This window comes from Lissotriton vulgaris, chromosome 10 (genome assembly GCF_964263255.1).
Source record: "Lissotriton vulgaris chromosome 10, aLisVul1.2, whole genome shotgun sequence".
Lineage (NCBI taxonomy): Eukaryota > Metazoa > Chordata > Amphibia > Caudata > Salamandridae > Lissotriton > Lissotriton vulgaris.
In genome coordinates this window covers 834,159,907-834,175,122 of record NC_141698.1, presented here as the reverse complement: position 1 = coordinate 834,175,122, position 15,216 = coordinate 834,159,907, and the positions used below count along the sequence as shown (strand labels likewise).

Below are 15,216 nucleotides of genomic sequence, written 5' to 3'. Positions count from 1 at the left end.
CTGTTTCGAAAGGGAGCGATAGAGGTAGTTCCAGAGCAGGAGAGGGGTCAAGGGTGCTACTCCCGGTATTTCTTGATTCCCAAGAAGGATGGCAGGCTTCGGCCTATCCTGGATCTCAGGATTTTGAACCTCTATCTCAAACAGGAGAAGTTCAAAATGCTCACCCTTGCTCAGGTTCTTCTGGCGCTGATGGAAGAAGACTGGATGGTGTCGATCGACTTGCAGGATGCGTATTTTCATATCCCAATCCTGAAGTCGCACAGGAAGTATCTCCGTTTTACGGTGGGATCGCAGCACTATCAGTTTGCGGTCCTCCCGTTTGGACTTACTACTGCGCCTCGAGTTTTCACCAAGGTGATGGCAGTGGTGGCGGCGCATCTCAGGAGGTCAGGGATTCCTGTATTCCCTTATCTAGACGACTGGCTGATCAAAGCAGAGTCGCCGGAGATGGTGCTCCATTATCTGCAGGAGACAACTCAGTTGTTACACAGGTTGGGTTTTTCGATAAACGTACCCAAATCTCACCTGGTGCCCTCCCAGCGCAACCTGTTCATAGGTGCGGTACTGGACACTTCTGTATGTCGTGCATTCCCTCCACCTCAAAGGATTCGCGACATACAGGAAATGATTCCTTTGTTTTGCCCTGGAGCGGTCGTTCCAGTCCTGAAGGTCCTTCGTCTGCTCGGTCTGATGGCTTCTTGCATTCTGTTGGTCAGTCATGCACGCTGGCACATGAGGGCGCTCCAGTGGTGCCTCCGCAGGCAGTGGTATCAGCACAACGGAGATCTCAGGGAGTCTGTGAGGATCTCCAGAGAAACTGCAGCGGACCTGTCCTGGTGGGGCGTGGAAGGCAATCTGTCACAGGGAAAGCCTTTTCAGCTACCTCCATCAGTGGCCACAGTGATATCGGATGCATCCACTCTCGGGTGGGGTGCTCATCTGGGAGACCTGGAGGTCAAGGGTCTTTGGTCTCCGGAAGAAAGGTTGTTTCACATCAACCTTCTGGAATTGAGGGCGATACGTTTGGCGCTCAAGGCCTTCCTCCCTTCCCTTCGCGGTCGTTCGGTCCAGGTCCTAACGGACAACACGACCGCGATGTGGTACATCAACAAGCAGGGAGGAGTAGGGTCGCAGTGTCTCTGCAGAGAGGCTCTGCGTCTCTGGTCCTGGGTTCAGGACCATCAGATTTGTCTGGTGGCAAATCATCTGGCCGGGGTTCTGAACGTGCGTGCGGACAGTCTCAGTCGGCAGTTTTCTGCCGACCACGAGTGGAGGCTTCACCCGGAGGTTGTTCGCAACATCTTTCGGATGTGGGGGACTCCTCGGGTGGATCTTTTCGCCACTCGCGAGAATGCTCACTGCCCTTCATTCTGCAGTCTCCAGTATCCGATGCAAGGAGCATTGGGGGACGCGTTTCAGTTGAGTTGGGGAGATCGACTCCTTTACGCGTTTCCCCCCATACCTTTGATTCCTCGGGTTCTGAGGAAGATTCGTCAAGACCGGGCCCAAGTCATTTTGGTCGCCCCGGATTGGCCGAGAAGGGTGTGGTATTCGGACCTACTCCACCTATCCTCTCACCAGCCGCTCCGTCTCCCTCACAGGGCAGACCTCCTCTCTCAGTTGGAGGGGCAGGTTCTACACCCCCACCTCCAGACATTACACCTTCATGCCTGGAGATTGAACGGGGCAACTTGAGTTCTTTTTCTCTCCCACACGAGGTGGTGGATGTCATTCTCTCTGCCAGGCGTGACACCACTAAGTCCATTTACTCCTATAGGTGGACAAAATTTGTTTCTTGGTGCAGGGAGAGGGATATTGACCCTTTGAGGGCTCATTTGTCTAATATTTTACAGTTTGCCCTTTATCTGGCGCGGCAAGGTTTGGCTGTGTCCACGGTCAAGGGCTATCTTTCGGCCTTATCGGCGTTTCTATGTTTGCCGGATCAGCCTTCTCTCTTTAAGTCTCCGGTGGTTGTGAGATTCTTGAGGGGTCTTGTGAATATGTTTCCTCCTACCCCTTTTATTATTCCTCATTGGGATTTGAAGCTTGTGCTGACCTTTTTAATGGGTTCTCCCTTCGAACCCTTGCACAAGTGTCCATTGAGGCTTCTCTCTTTTAAAACTATTTTCCTCGTTGCAATCACCTCGGCAAGGAGGGTAAGTGAGCTTCAAGCTCTAAGTTCCAAACCCCCGTTCCTGACCATTCATGCAGAAAGGATGGTTCTTAGGACCAGGGCTGCTTTTCTGCCTAAGGTGGTGACTCCTTTCCATCTTGGGCAGTCCATTACCCTTCCTACCTTCTATCCTCCCCCTCACCCGTCTAAGGAGGAAGAGAGACTGCATCGCCTGGACCCTAAGCGGGCGGTGTCCTTCTATCTGGACAGGACTAAGGACTTCCGGATGGACGACCAGCTGTTTGTTGGCTTTGCTGGCTGCAAGAAGGGCAGAGCGGTGCACAAGCGCACTCTTTCCAGATGGATAATCCTGTGCATCAAGATCTGCTACTCCCTTGCGGGTAAGGACCCTCCTGAGGGTATTAGAGCTCATTCAACTAGAGCAAAGTCTGCAACATCTGCTTTGTCTAGGGGTGTGCCTGTTGAGGATATTTGCAGGGCCGCGACTTGGGCCTCCCTCCACACTTTCGCGAAGCATTACTGCTTAGATACCGAGGTGAGGAGGGATGGCCACTTCGCGCGTTCTGTCCTCCAAGACTTCCTGGTGTAGCAGAGTGGACACCCTCCTCCGGGAGTGGGGACTGCTGTGGGAATCTATTCACAAGGTGAGGAATCCACACGGCAGATGTATCTATCAGAAGAACAAGTTACTTACCTTCGGTAACGCTTTTTCTGGTAGATACTACATCTGCCTGTGGATTCCTCACTGACCCACCCGCCTCCCCGTTTGTCTACTCTGCTATACCTGGTCTTTCTGTATATATGATTATAATACTGTTGTATTGATTTGGTTCTATTTGTACTGTGTACATTGTATATTTGCATATTTGCTATCGTTGGTCCGTCCGTGTGCCTCGAAGGCACGGAAAAAAGGGCGGAACTGACGTCATCACGCCGGCGTGGGCCTAATATGGGGTCGGTGACGTCAGACGGAGTCGCGCGCGATGCCGTGCTCCTGTGACGTCGCCCACGACGGCGTGCTACGAAGAAAATTTCCGAACGTTGCTGACGCAAGGGGGATATTCACAAGGTGAGGAATCCACAGGCAGATATAGTATCTACCAGACAGAAAAAGCGTTACCGAAGGTAAGTAACTTGTTCTTCTGGTATCTTTTGTAACTATTTTTCCCTCGTTTCTACGTCCTGTCTTCCTCCTACCCCTTTACCCTATCCCCTTACCCTTCCTGCTCCATTCAACTTGTTCCCCTATGTTCTTTAAATGCTTTTGTTGATACTTATGTAACTTTTAACTGATGTAATTTGCACCATTATTGTCCCTCGTGTAAAGTGCTCTGATTCCATTGGGTCTAGCCACGCTATATAATAACTCATTAATTAAATTTGTTCATATTTAGTACTCTTTCTCCCTTTGTCTACCTCCCTAGCTCCTATCCTCTCTCCCCTGAATCTCTCACCTTACCTGCTAGTCTGCCTAGCCCCCTGTACTTTGTGCCCTTTGACTAAGCACTCCTTCTCCCCTTGTTGGGGAAATATCCAATGTTTATACTCTGGAATCTCAGGGTACCCGCTGAGAGAGTCCACTGTGCCAAGGGAGCCACTCACAGCTGAGGTATGGCATGGCACCCCTTGCCAAAGCACTCACTCTCCCCTTTTTGGGGAAGGATCCAGTATGTAGGCCTGGAGTCTCAGAGACCCCTCTGAGAGATTCCACTGCGTAAAGGGAGCCTCCCGCAACAGAGATAGGGAAGTGATACCACTTCCCCTGGGATCACAGCTTACTGGACTTTGGACGTTGCTTTGACTCGTCTACCGGTTTGTGTCCCCGTCGCCCTTCCCCTCCTCTTTCCTTGCGATGTCCTTCACCCTCCCTTCCTCTTTCCCGCCTTCATTACCTATCTACTTCCCCAGCTCCTTCCCCCCCCCCTCCCCATAATCTTTCCCCTTGCTTGCTTTTCCCTTTTCGTATTTGTGCTTATTGTTTATCTTTACCTTACAAGTAACTATATTGCCAGGCTCTAATAACTGAGTAACCTTTGTAACTATGTAACCTGTAACTACGATCTGATGCTCATGTAATGCGCGCTGATACCTCCAGGTCTAGCCAGTGCTATATAAAACCTTTAAAATAAATACAAATAAATAAATATTACTTACCTGCTGTTCCATGGGAGGGGGAGGGGGAGGGGAAGAGGGAGAGTCACATAGTGGTTGCTTGAGGGACGAACACCTTGCACTAAAATCAGATCCCTGAAAGTCTGTCACGTCCACCAGGTACAAGGAATATCTTAGGGCCATTACCCTTAAAGACCAAGGCATTGATTTAGGCCTAATACATCTGATAAGAGTGTCTTACAGTACACCTGGAACTAAATGAAGGCCCATACAAAGTAAAAATCCACCAGGTTTTGTATATGCTCTGAATGACGGTCTTGGTGGAAAACATTTTCTATTGGCTCCATGGTAAACTTTGAAGTGTGCACATTTTATTACTAAACCAGTTACATGCAAAGTAAGTATCTGCATGTTAGACATTCAAAGACCTGAGCATCATGAAATCTGGCATACTCCTCAAATTCAAAAGCAGCATACATGATAAAATTCACAGAATGTAAGCCACAATCTAAGAAGGCCACAAAATGCTACTTTCTGGAAATCCGCAGCAAATCCTTCTAAAGAATTATTTAACATCTGTGAGCGGAATACCCTTCTGTCCACAATGCATTGTCCGAAGGAGACAATCTGTTCATATTGCAAGGTATATACATATGAGCTGCATATACTAATGTAATGCCAAGGCTCTGGCTACTGTGGCAGTGCATAGATCTGTCAACTAAACAGTCACACCAATCATATGGGGGTTTTAAAATTACTCCATATTCAGTGCTGCCATTTGATTTGCCATACAGGGCAAAACTCCAGAGTACTAGGTTGTTTGTAGACATATCTTTAGAGTGATCATTTAGAGGATCACAAGAGGCCGGCATTTTGACTACTTTGCATCAAGACATAGACAGTCTTGAGAGACAATTGTATGAAATGGAGAATAAGTAGGAGCCATCTCAACGTTGTTCCTTGTTAACTGTTGACACATGAAATTGAGAGTTTGGATGCTTTCAGACCAGCTGCAGATGGTGCAATAAAAAGAATTTGCTGCAGGGGGGATGGTAGTGTGATGAGGAGAGGATCACATTCTGTCAGAGGGTTCTATGTGAATGATGATGTAGTGAATCGAGATTAAAACGTATTCTTTATGGAGTAATACAAAATAGCTCACTCTGCTAGCATATGCATTTTGGGAAATTAAACAATATTAGAGCTAAAGCTCTCTGGCCTGGCTAGCCCAGCAAATGGAGATACATTTCTTTATACCCACCCTGGAGTAAATATTAGCATGTGCCTTGAAAGACTTGCTTGGAGCAAGGCCACAGTGACTGACTGCTTTACTGAGGACTTCCATTGAGCATTTTGTATTTCTTAGTACGACAACTAATGATAGTACATGAGGATTTTCAGCAAGGAAGTTTGGCCACCAACCGTTTAGGGGCAGCAATGAACTTCCTTCTATTGAAGCCAAGGAAATAGCTTTACATGTACTTGTCTTATAGGCTATTATTGCTCATTAACCTGGATAAAATGTACGAGTTAAAATTTTTGTAAAATATTTATTACCCCTCATTTCTCCCTACTCCTTCTGGATCAGGGAGGATTTATGTAAGGGCGTTCACCTCATATCTGTAGAGTGGTTTTGTAAATCTTCATCCAGCTGATCAAAGCTTAAACTTACTATTTGTGACCCTGGATGATGAAAATTCCTTTGATACACTTCTCCATCAGACAGACTTGGCAGTAATGACTGTTTACTGGGGTTGTGTTAAATTGGAGGATCGGGTAAGGCTGTTTTCCCAATACCTCTCGCTCTTGACAGTTACTAGCATATAACTTGGATGTCTTTAAAGAGAGTCAAACCCACTCTGATCTCCAGTTGTGATCTCATGATGTTGCAATATCCTGTGTAGAGGATTGTTTCACTTCTATTTGTAATAGACCTCCAGTGATGAATCTGCCTGGTTGATGAAATCACTGTGTAGCTTGGATTTTATAGAAGTCAATAACATGAGAAATGCTGCGTTAATTCAGTAATTAACGTTTAGTTAATTTATTTCATGGACAGTTCGTGAATTTTAGTCTTGCACATAACTACAAATTCGGGTTTTCGCGCAAGAAGCCCTGCCATCTTTTTAACTATGAAGACATGCTGCCTTGAACTGGTTTTACCTAAAAACCCTAGATTGAAATCCTAAGGCACAACAGACACAAATAACATGCCGTACATTTTATTTCAAATGTTCGTTGAAATGGATTTCCATTAATAACTTCAGTGATACCTGTAATTCTTAGATGGGACTAACTGAAACCTGAGCCAATGAAACCAATGATCTAGGATTGTTGGCAATGGTTACTGTAAGTCGTCCTGAACGCCCCCATCTAAATAAGTATAAATAACGTACTGTGGAAATGAATTTTTTGAAAATGCAATAAATCAACATTTTGAACTCTTGCCTGGATATTTGCCAGATTTTTTAGGCATATGTCCCTGTGGGTATTCCAGATGTTGAGATTACACTCTATTCTGACAAAAATTTACAGCTATTTAGGATATCAGACACTTTGTGTAGTATATATTATAGTATTGACTGGAAAAGCTAATGTAGTTATGTACTAATAATGCAATGCTTGTGTGTACAGAAATTGTTAGTGAAGCTTTATATTGTATCTATGTATTCAACTTATTTTCATGTTATTAATCTATAAATGTGTGAGGTGCACAAGGAACAGAGGGAGTAACTCAAGGTTGATTGAGGACAAGGCAAGCAAGTAATGGGAATGTAAGGTGCCTGAAGGGTGGTGGCAGCACTCACGAGGGTCCGCTTGCGCATTTGGGGACAGACTGCGAGTTGTGAGCAGCGCGGAGCTCCTCTGTCACCTGTTTTACCATTGCATCTCTTGATTGTTTTAAATTGAATTTCTCAGCGCTTTGCACCTTTTTAACAACTTATTAATTCCCCTCATCTTATTGTGCCTGACTTATTCCAGGTTACATCGCGGGTGATTAAATACCTGCTTCCTCTCCAGGGTGTACCTCCCTGCCCCGGTCCACCGCGGCTGACGTGCCGATTGTTGTGGGGGGCAGGCGCCATCTTGGGTGAGGACCTGGATCCCGGCGGTGCCGCTCGCTGCGGTCTAGCTGGGGGTGGGGTTAGGCCATAAATTGCAATGGCCTACCGGACGCGCAGCGGGCGCGTTGATGGCGCGCCGAAGGTGCGCCTAAGGTAAGCCAGTCTGCGGCTGGCCGGGGCGAGGGGCATGTTATTCTGCCCAACTTATTACCTATACTGCCTCTGACTTGACATGCCTGCACTCCCAGTGGCCCCTCCGCCTGACCATGCTTTCCAGATTAGACTCACTGGGACTGTTCTGCCCCGGAAGGGCTTTCCCGGAGTTTGATCCCCTTTTGGCCATGGCTCCACCACCTGCTATGCAGATCCCCCTTGGCCGTCCCTCCCCCTCCCGCCAAAAGAGCTGTCCGTTCCAACTTCACAGTGAGCTACTTAAACACCCGCTCGCTGGTCCAGCACCAGCTGGAGATTTTCCAGCTCCTGGACTCTGATAAACCTGACATGCTTTTTGTCACCGAGACTTGACTTAATGAGGAGTCTTCTCCGGACATCCTCGCGGCTGTCCCGCTGGGTTACCACATTCTCCAAGCCAATAGATCCTCGGGTAAGCCGGGTGGCGGGGTGGCAGCCATTATTAAACATCCTATTAGATTTTCTTCACTAGCTATTGCCAATATCCCTTTGGTTGACTGCCTTATTCTTAGATTGGAATCCCCAGTGGCCCCCCTTATCTGTGTCCTGGTTTATCGGCCCCTTCAGCCTTTGCCCAACTTCCCATAAATGTTCGGTGACATGCTCTCCCAGCTGGTCATTAATAACTAAAAAATCCTGATTCTAGGGGCTTCAACTACTGGCCCTCTGATGACAGAGAGAGTGTCTGGTCAACCATCTTTTCCGACTTTTTATTCGGCATGAACTGCTCTCAACATATTCACTTAGCGACTCATGTCAAGGGCCACATCCTCGACCAGGTCTGGACCTCTAACCTGGATATTTCCTCTCCCCTTGTTCTCCCCTGTGCTTGGTCGGACCATTCCATTATTACCTTCTCCTTTGCCGTTACCACCCATGCTAGTCTTACCCTTGAGGGCAATCTTCCAGCTAGGAATTGGAATAGGGCTGATTTGGGCAATTTTGTCACTTTACTTAGAGCCTCTCCCCCACCTGAGTGTGATTCTTTAGACACTCAAGCGTTAGGCCTGCAGCGCTGGCTCGAATCAGCTAGTAATATCGTAGCCCCCTTCAAATACGTCAGGCTAAAGCGCCCCCATGACGCGCAAAGATGGTTCTCAGAGGAACTTAAAGTAAAGAAACTTAAACTTAGACAGGCTGAGCGTTGTTGGCGACGAGACTATGCCCCTGACAAGAAGTTGGTATTCACGACCCTGCTCAAAGACTATAAGCTTGCTATCCTGCAAGCAAAAACTTCTTATTTCTCCAAGAAAATTGTAGACTCAGCCTCTAAGGCAAAATACATTTTCTCCATTGTGGAAGAACTCTCGCCCACAGATAGGATTACTATTAAACCTCCCCCTCCCAGGAACTTTGTGACTCCCTTAATTTGTTTTTCATTGAAAAAATCGTTAAAATTAAAAACAGTTTTTCTTGTCTTGCCCCCCCCCCCCGACTCATCCACTCCAGCCACCACATCTGCTGCTCATAATTCTCAGCAAATTACACAGATACCCCCTATTTCGGAGGACAAGTTTTTAGCCCTGCTAAATAAGGTGACCTCTGGCTCCCCCACTGACTGCTGCTCCCCCATGTCCTGCGTGAGGCCTTTACTGCCTGCCCCACCCCCCCTCTGACTCTTCTCAACAACTCACTCAAAGTGGGCTTGGTCCTGATCCAGCGGGCATAAAGAAATTCTGTCTCATAGGCACAACTCTATACCACGATACTCACCATTAATCATAAATTCAACACCAGGCCCATAAATGACTGAGACAAGAATTGACCAACTGAATCATGTGACCTAATTAATTAAACTATTCACAAAACTATTTATATTTAATTGACCAACTGAATCATTTGACCTAATTAATCAAACTATTCACAAAACTATTTATATTTATATTTATATACATCTGCAGTTTATCTTTGTCATTTTAAATAAATGAACTTTAATTAAGCCACCCTAGCAATGGATTAACTAATGGTAACTAGACTCAAAATAACTAAGACCAGCTTGTCATTTCAAAATCTATTTTATTAACTTTATTTTCAAATAAAGAGCATTTTCAGAATATTAATTCTTTTATTTGCAATTATTAAGCATCATTTATTTTTAGTAAAGGCACATTAGACTGTCAGTTCTAATCAGCATGAACGGTATTTAAGCAAAAGAATCTCATTCCCTAATACCTATTTCTCTGACTAAACTAAATGGAACCTAAAGGGAAAAAGCAAAGTTCAGAGTTCTCTTACGTGAGTCAAAAGTCCGTCAGCATCTCACGATCACAGGAACGAGCCAACAAGGCTCCTCCCAAGGGGCCAAGTTCTATACCTTTTCTCTATCTAAAACTAGCTAAAAGAATACATTTAGAGAACCATCCAGTGAATTGATAGGCTGACAGCCGTCAGTCCATGAAGTTATCGCCTTTTCATTCAAAATCATATTTTTTCAAAAGCGGCCTTGTCCATTGTCTACGGGTGACATTAGCTTCCGAGGATCTTCGCAACATTTTATTGAATAACAGTTTGTTGCTTCCTCAGCTTAGGCTTTTCCACCATGTCCTGTCCTTGGCAAAATTCTACAACACGAGGCACATCCTGCACAGATCAGTTCCACGTATTTGTCTTTCGAAGATTATGAACAATAAACTTTTTCATTCAATCTTTGCTGTGCACGGCTCGTCTCGTCATGACAGGACTTCAGAAACATCCATTTTAAGTTAGGCCTCTTTACCGAAACTCTAGTATGCAAGTAAACACAAGACATCAATTAATTTGAGTAATGAAAACCATTCTGTTACCCACCCCCTTCACTAATGTTAACCCATTAGTTTATGTTACCTTGCTTTGAGCACAAGAATGCACAAACCTTTGTCATATTAAAGACACGACATAAACAAAAGCACATTTAAAAATAAGCACATGCTATCATTTAATCAGCCGCAGTTAACATTGACAAAACGAAAAGACAAAGTTAATATATTATTTGAACGTACTGGCAAATGCAACAAGAGCACATAATGTTAGACCTGCGTGTTTATGTAAGTGCACATTATTCTAGGTTGAAGTAATAAAAAAACATGCAAAACTCATTAATATTATTATTTATTATGGAAGTTCAAATCGGCGAACAAAAATGCAATTCATTTTAAAAGTTCGCTTCATCAGTCCCTAGCTCTTTTAAAACCGCTGCGGTTGTGCCCATTCTCAAGAAGCCCAATGCTGACCCGTCCCTTATGAACAACTTTCGCCCCATTTCCCTACTCCCTTCCTCAGTATAGTACTTGAGGCCCATGTCACCCACTTCCTGAGCTCATTTATTGAGCACTCGCAGTTCCTCGACCCTCAACAGGCCGGTTTTCGACCCGCCCATTCAACTGAGTTGGTCATTATCTCAGTGGTGGAGGAGCTGCGGAGGGGCGCGGACTTTAACCTCAGTCAGGCTTTGGTGCTTCTGGATTTGTCGGCTGCCTTCGACACGGTCGACCATGATATCCTGGTCGGCCGGCATCCGGGGACTAGCCCTGGACTAGGTTCGCTCATTCGTGAGTAACCGTCACCAGGCTGTCAGTCTCTCCCAGTTCTCTGCTGACAAGGTTGGGTTGACATGCGGTGTCCCGCAGGGTTCCTCCCTTCCCCCCCCTCCTTTTCAACTTGTATCTTACCCCCCTTATCCGGTCTTTACGAGGCAGCAATGTCACTGCATTTAAATATGCAGATGACATTCAATTGATCCTCGATATCGACCCCTCGGACCAATCCATCCACAACTTCCAGTCCACTCTGTGCCACATCAGCGATTGGATGGGGGCAAATCATCTGAAACTCAACCCCGATAAGACCGAATTGGTTCTTATCGGGGGAGCCTCCAACCTGTGGAGCTCTAACTTTTGGCCTATTCGCTTGGGTCTCCCCCCCGCCCTGCTGACTCCGCTAAAAGCCTTGGGGTGGTCATCTGTAAAGATCTTTCGATGAAACCCCAGATTAATACGATGGTCTCCTCTACTTTTTTTTACTTACGTAAAATCCGCAAGATATCCCTATTCCTCACTACAGAGGCTCTCACCCTGGCTTTATTGGCACTGGTAATTTCCAGGTTAGATTATGCCAACTCCCTCTATGTTGGCATTCCTGCCTACCAGTTGAATCGATTGCAGCTGGTTCAGAACCAGGCTGCACGATTGATTTTCAAACAGCCCAGGCACCAGCATGTTCGTCCCCTGTTAAAAACCCTTCACTGGCTCCCTGTAGCCGAACTTTTTAACTTCAAATTAGGCTGCGCCATCTTTAAAGCGCTGGCCGGCCTCGGCCCAGCCTTCATCTCCTCTGTCCTCTACCACTATGCCCCTTCTCGTAACCTCCGAACCTCCCATCTTGCCTTACTTAAGATATCCACCTTCAAACGCAAGAAACATGGAGGGCTCAGATTCTCTCTTCTTGCCCCTTCTTTTTGGAACGCAGTCCCTTTAGAGTTTAGGCTCTCTACCTCTTACACCCACTTCAGGTCTCTCCTGAAATCCCACTTGTTCTGCAAAGCACATAACTAGGTCTCCCTCCCGTCCCCGTCCCTTTTTCTCCTCCCTGTTCTCACCTCTCCTCATCTGTCTCCCTCTTACCCATAGCGCCAAGAAACCGTTTGGTATTAGTGCGCTCTATAAGAACTTTCACATAGCATAACATAAGTGAGTAACGGATTCTGGGTACAGGCAGCTAAAATGGGAGGGGGGGAGCTTGCAAGCAACGTGAAAATTATAGAGTTCAAATTGGGAGCACTAACTACAACACCAGTTGGAAAAGTAATGCAAGCTAGAGTTTACGTTCTAGCCCTCTCTTCCCCAAGGAACTTCAGCAATACTTTTTTGTACTCATGTGGTGTGTGGCTAAATGTATCTGAATTGGAATTTGGCATGCCAGAGGCTTACAGGGAATAAGAAAGCATATTCTTTACTAAGTTGTTTGTTCCTCCAGCAAGCTATTACAAAACTGAAAGATGAGGTACAAGAGGTATGTATGACCGTTGCAATTGAAAACCTGTTTGGATTGGCTTTTCACCCTCTCTTATCAAAGTATGTGAAGAATTTAAAGTGTGTGCGAGAAAGCAATGAGTTCTCACGAATGGATAGAGCACAGAGCATAAGAGAGGATGGATGACTAGAAAGAAGTCAACAGCTTCTGGAAGACTGCTATATCTTTTGCTTATTTTGAGATTATTAGCTAAGTTTAGCTGTGGCAGGAGCTGGATAATTTGCACAGTGAATGCCCCCCAAAACTGTCAATGACTGCTGATTAGTGTTTCACATACAGTTGGGGCAACAAGAGTCAATGTCTTAGCATACCATATCAGCGGGGAGAAGGACTGCAGAGTGTGTAGAAGAACTTTTCACATTTCTAATTGTCACAGCAAATTCTAGAGCTCTTGGCAGGGAGAGGAGTTCAAGAGAAAGTGTTCTTCTCATTAAGTCTTGACATCTGAAGTAGAAACTGTTAGGCCAAGCTCTAAAAAGGAAGCATACTGCCTAAACATTATCTTCATAGCCTATTACAATTCGAGTTCACACGTTCCACTGTGCTACCAGGAATGTCACTGAATACCAGGGAGGTTGTGTGTGGAACTACCATGCAACTGGGCATTTTCTTTTTTCTAGTTGTGAAGTGTTCCACTGTACAAGAGGACTTGACACCTTTTGTAGCTCTCCATAGCAAAATAAAGTTGTATGTATTGTGTGAATACATACATGTTAGAACAGACAACAATGCAACTGTTTGAGAAAGATATATAGGAAAAGTAAAACATTAAAGGTTTGCTTGAGCTCTAAACACAAGACAGTTGACCATTTACCCCCTTTTATTTCATTGTACTGTATAACATCCTTCTTTATTTTGAAAGTGTAATTGTGCCCACGATGACTTAGTTTTATTTTCAGTGATTAAATTAACCTTTTTTTCCTCATTGCAGCTGATTTGAAAAGAACAATAGCTGTTCTCCTGGATGATATTTTACTACGCCTTGTGAAACTGGAAAACAAAGTTGACTATGTTGTAAATGGCTCTTCTACTAACACAACCAACAGCACCAGTGGGAATGTACTGTCAGCCACAACAAGTAAACGCATACAAGCAGCTAGTAATATGAGATAGCAGTGAATGGATTTTCAGAGAAACCATTACTGTAGATTTCATTTCAGGCTTTGTTTTTATCACATGGCCCTCCAGAAAGAAATACTTTTTTGTTCAAGAGTTCCCGCTGCAAGTTTATGCATTATGTATGTACTGGTTTTGATTGGTAGTTTGTACCAGTCAGGTATTGTATGAGAACAATCATGTATTTTAATGTCTTCTAGTAAATGGAGTGCTGTAATTTGTAATCTCGTGATGTAAATTGTAATATTCATCACACTAAAATGTAAGCTTCTAATTCAGCCTTCAAAAATTACTATTTAAATATAAATGTACTAGGTTATCATCTACAGATGAAGTTTATTGAAGTTAAAATAATATTTCAGGTACGTTAAACACTGTGCTGACAAGTTATTCATTTTAACTTCTATTACAAAATATTGTTACTAGAAAAATGTATACTTTGTTAATATTATATTTTGGTACTTGGCAAAGAGATTTTATGTCAGAGGATAGAGTTTAAAACAGTAATCCAAAGAATGTATGTCTATATTTGCACTACCTATCAGAGTATAGCTGAATCTAACTTATTGTGTGACACAATTTTTCACTTAGACTATACACTCTAATTATGTAGTAAACACTGTTGTTCAAATAAACTATTTCTCTCAGTCTAAAGATTATCTTACGATATCTTCAATGTTTTCTTCTGTATTTTCTGAAAAGCTATTTTTCCACATTTACACTTGTGAAATGCTTGTAGCTTGATGATGACATACTCCACTGTTAGCCCTCAGTTTCACTTATCCAATTAAACTGAAACTTGTTGTGTCATAATAGTTCATTTTCCTTCTGTAAGAGGAGGAAATACATTATCTATCGGGCTGTAGTCCATAATTGGAATAGAATGTTATTATGTGGGAGACATGTCCCTGGTGGAAAAAGTGGTCTTATATTTAATAAAACAAGTTTCTATATTAAAATAAGCGTGTGAATTTAAATATGCTTTAAGGAAAAGATGCAAGTCTTGTTCTTTGATATACAAATAGCTCCAAAGAGCACAATCTGTTGTTAAAATTTCCAATACCTGTATACATCTTGTATTTATAGCCTCACTATTTGATTGTTTTACTAACATGGTTCTTATTATAAAAGCATGTTTAATTTTGATCTGTGCTTACTTTGACATGCTTCCTGCTGTGCCTCACAGCTTGCTTCCTCTCTACTATTTAATGCTTTCCTTTACGAGGGCTGATAGACTTGGGCTTCTCTAGGTCTTTTAGCTTTCTGCTGCTGATGCATGATTTTGACTTTGGTACTTTTATTAGTGGGACCATTCCACAAAAAAAGCCAGACAAAGTGTGACACTAAAGGAGTTTTAAAAAAAGTTTTCATGGTAATCTGCACAAATTGCAGATTTCCATGCTTATTGTTTCTCAAATGTTTGTATATACTGTAGGGTGGAACATCCAGAGAGATAGGTATTTGATTTAAGTACATTAGCACTTGTAATTTATTTCTTATGTTCTGAATATAGAAGATATTTCCAGATAAAGAAATCCCTTCACACCCTACAAACCAAAGGAACATTAGTGTTTCACACTTTTTTTCCAC

The 15,216-nt window shown here is 44.0% G+C and overlaps 1 protein-coding gene across 1 annotated transcript in view; it reads left to right on the top strand.

Moving 5' to 3' along the window:
- CCDC126 (coiled-coil domain containing 126) overlaps window positions 1-14,585 on the top strand; it is a 106,098-nt gene extending 91,513 nt beyond the window's left edge. Inside the window, exon 3 of the mRNA XM_086941759.1 lies at window positions 13,442-14,585. Coding sequence (XP_086797885.1) covers window positions 13,442-13,623 — 182 coding nt within the window. The 3' untranslated portion in view covers window positions 13,624-14,585. The remainder of the gene's footprint in view (window positions 1-13,441) is intronic.
- Window positions 14,586-15,216: the final 631 nt, after the last annotated feature.